At 39.5% G+C, this 3,794-nt stretch overlaps 1 protein-coding gene across 1 annotated transcript; it reads right to left on the bottom strand.

Moving 5' to 3' along the window:
* Window positions 1-1,694: 1,694 nt before the first annotated feature.
* Window positions 1,695-2,624, bottom strand: LOC102816491 (olfactory receptor 4X1-like). The gene has a single exon (XM_006865110.1). It carries the CDS (start codon window positions 2,622-2,624, stop codon window positions 1,695-1,697), a length of 930 nt encoding a protein of 309 aa, XP_006865172.1.
* Between the last annotated feature and the right edge of the window lie 1,170 nt (window positions 2,625-3,794).

Raw genomic sequence — 3,794 nt, 5'->3', positions numbered from 1 at the left:
ATACTGTTGAATGATGATGCACAGAGGAGACTGTGAATTGTAATCATTCCAATGATACGATGAGTGTAAAAACGATGTTCTCCCATGTAAACTATGACTCAATTCACAATTTTAAAAAAAGAGAGAGATTTTTTTAAAAAAAGACACTGAGCTCCCATAGTCTCTTCATCTATAAAACAGGAAATCACACCTAGCTCACCAGGCTGTTGTAGTATCAATTAAAGTAAGATACGTGAAAGCACTTGGTAAATCATAAAATATAAACACACTCATTCATCATTCATCATTTATATCTGAATTTTATTCACAGAAACAATGTCAGGCATAATTATTGGTTTACCTTAGGTAGTGGAACATTGGTATATTACTAAGATAATTGAGATGAAGACAGTGACACACCAACCACTTGTTCACTTATAACATGAAGCACAAATAACCTCTAAAAATCTAATTAGCCAAGGATTTGTTATTTTACTGTTTTATTTGGAGTTAAAAACACACAGGAGAGTAAAATCCAAGCCTTATTCTCAAAACAGTAGCATTTTAATGGGGGTAGATTTTTTTTTTTTAAAGGAATTTCATGTAGTAAAGACCTTCAAGGGGTTCAAATGCTGTAGGAGTTTATAGAAGGAACAGGCCATGTCCATATGAGATCATCGTGAAATCTGGGTCTTGGATTGTGGATAGGATGTTGATAAGAATGGGAGAGGTATAGAAGGATGTTCAGAAACCAGTGAATTTAGCAGAGTGCAATTCAGCACAAAGGTAGAACAAAAGAGAACATACCTTGAACATGTTTGTAGTTGATTCAGTATTGAAGGATTTTGAAGGAGGGGATGATGGAATCAAAGAAATGCTTTATGGTGGTTTATCAGAAAGTACATATACAAAATCATCTGCTAAGAGTGAGGGATAAGAATATGGCTATTGTTTGTAGGTACATTCTTAATGTCTGGGGTGTTGGGATCAGGAGATAGGATTCAGAGGACATGGCTAAACATTAGTACGGAAGAAATGAGTATCCAAAAGCAGTTAAACCCACATCTTAATCCAGAGTAAAGGAGTTGGAAAAGGTAGGGGGCTCATTGGTGTACATAGTCAAGGTATCTGGTGGCATGAAAGTGGGTTAATTAGAGGCTTTGTTGGAATAATTGAAGAGCAAAAGAACTCAAGAAGGTTCTGATAATCTGAGAGAAAATTAATAGGCTTAACAACTGGATGCATAGAAGGAAGAAACATGGGGGAGGGAGGGAAATAAGAGGAGAGAGGGATGAACAAAAAATAATTTCAAAGATAAAAATGGTGATGATATATGGAAAATATAACTTTTGCTTACAAAGTGGATAACATTGAGTAGTGCTTTGGAATCACTTCAAATCTCATTGGAGGCTTCATTTTGCTTCATTAGAAAGTTGAGTCTACTGCTAACATGAGCTCATGTGAATGTGCTGATTAAACAATCTACATGTCTTCTGTTCTGATGACTAACTCTTCTAGTCAGTTTGGCCAGCCCAATACATAAAAACACTACAGAACAAGCCCTCCTCCTGTCCTTCAGTCTAATAACATAAAGATGAAAACAAAAACCTGAAGCCTAAAGAAAGAAGGTAATTAATCCAAGAACACTCTATCCATTAAAGGTAGAGGCAGAGTAAGATCTTTGGTGGCCCAATTTCTTGTCCCTGCTCTGCCATCTATTTCTCTTCCCAAATCACTTTCCTCACCATCAGTCTTTTCATGGCATTCTTCACCTCAGCATTCCTGAAGGAGTAAATGATGGGATTTAAGAGTGGTGTGACCACTGTGTAAAACACAGCCACTATCTTGTCCGCTGGAAGAGCGATGCAGGGCCTCATGTAAACAAAGGAACAGGGTATGAAGAACAGACCCACAACTGCAACATGTGAGGCACAGGTGGAGAGGGCCTTGCGCCGCCCTTCAGAGGTTTTGTTCCTCAGTGAGCGCAGGATGACCACATAGGAAGTAATCAACACAGTAAAGCTGATCACTGAAACAGGGCCACCATTGGCAATGATTAGCAGACTAATAAGAAAGGTGTCAGAGCTAGCCAGCTTCAACAAAGGATGGACGTCACAGAAGTAATGGTCAATGATGTTGGAGCCACAGAAAGGTAGTTGAAAAATGAGGAAGGTTTGACAAGCAGAATGCAGGAAACCCCCAACCCAGGCAGCTCCCACAAGGATACCACATACACGCCGGTTCATGATAGTCACATAATGCAAAGGCTTGCAGATGGCCACATAGCGGTCGTAGGCCATCACCGTCAGGAGAAAGATCTCAGTGCCACCAAAGAAATGGAGGAAAAATATCTGTGTGATGCATCCTTTGAGGGAAATTACTTTCCTCTCAATAAAAGAAGCAACAATGATCCTGGGGACTGTAACAGAGCTGTAACAGATCTCCACAAAAGACAAGTAGCTGAGGAAGAAATACATGGGGGAAGTGAGGACTTTGCTGGTCACAATGGTCACCACAATGAGACCATTGCCCAACAGAGTGGCTGCATACATGAGCAGAAACACCACAGAAATGACCTTCTGCATATCCCGGTCCTGGGAAAGTCCCAAGAATATTACCTCAGTCACATTGCTTGCAGCAGACATGGTTTAAAGTGCAAGGGATGACAGCCTAGAATCAAAGAAGTTTCATTCAATAACTAAAAACATCCTTTCCAGGCCTTAAAACTACTGTCATTCTGCTACTTCCTGAGTTGGCACTTTACCTTTAGTTTTCCCAGTATGTGTTCTCCGTAAGACAGGTGAACAAAAAGACAATCAATGACTGTTTGATGTTATTCCCAAAATAGGATTTGAGCTTGTAACAATGCTTCCATGAAATGTTTATATAATCCAGTTACATGCATTAGATAACTTAATCCTCACAACACAAAAGAGAGGATATTTCATCATAAGAAAGCCAAGACTCAGAGATTAACTCACTTACTCAAAGTCACACAGCTCATTTTTTAATGTTGTTGTTGTTGTTATGTGCAGTCAACTCGGTTCCAACTAACAGCGATCCGGTATAGGGTTTCTGAGGAGTGCCTGGTGATCTTGAACCACCGACCTTGTGATTCAAATCAATCTTGCAATCCAGCACATTAACCCTCAGCTCCACATATTGGAATAGATGTCCATATTTTTCAAAAGACAGATGCTTCCACTACATTTCTGATTTCTTCAGAGTGCCTTACGTTGGTTATATAACAAGTTTTATATCAAGTTTGCTTTGCACTATAATGTGGAACTGATTACCTTCAGTGAGACTTGGAATTTCTAAACCCCAATTATTCTGCTGCCAGATAAATTAGCCAAAGAAGAAACTGAGTGGGGAAAGGACAAAGTTGCTAATATTACTCCATTATTCATGGAAGTAGGTATGGGGAAGGTAGGATGTGAGGTTATGACATGGTCCTGAGACTAAGGCTTAACAAGTCAAAGGCATTGACATTCTATCTTATAGCACAGTCCGTCGTTATATGGACTTATAACAATATGCTTAAATCAGGACCCCAGAGTTCAATAAGACTATTCAAAGAGAACCTGGAAGATGGGTGTCAGGTCTGCCTCCTACAACAGCAGCATCTTAAAGAGACCCAGACATGCGTGATAGAGAATGGTGAGGACTGACAGAGGGTGACCAGACACCATAAATGTAAAAATCACAGTGTTTGGTGATCATTCCCCCAGTGAAACAATCCATGCTTAAAAACATCATCATAATAAATATATATATGGAGCTCTGGTAATGTAGTGGTTATGAATCACGCTGCA

Source organism: Chrysochloris asiatica, unplaced genomic scaffold (assembly GCF_000296735.1).
Source record: "Chrysochloris asiatica unplaced genomic scaffold, ChrAsi1.0 scaffold00075, whole genome shotgun sequence".
Taxonomy (NCBI): Eukaryota; Metazoa; Chordata; class Mammalia; order Afrosoricida; family Chrysochloridae; genus Chrysochloris; species Chrysochloris asiatica.
Note: the sequence above shows the minus strand (reverse complement) of the source record. Positions and strands in the feature narration are given on the sequence as shown.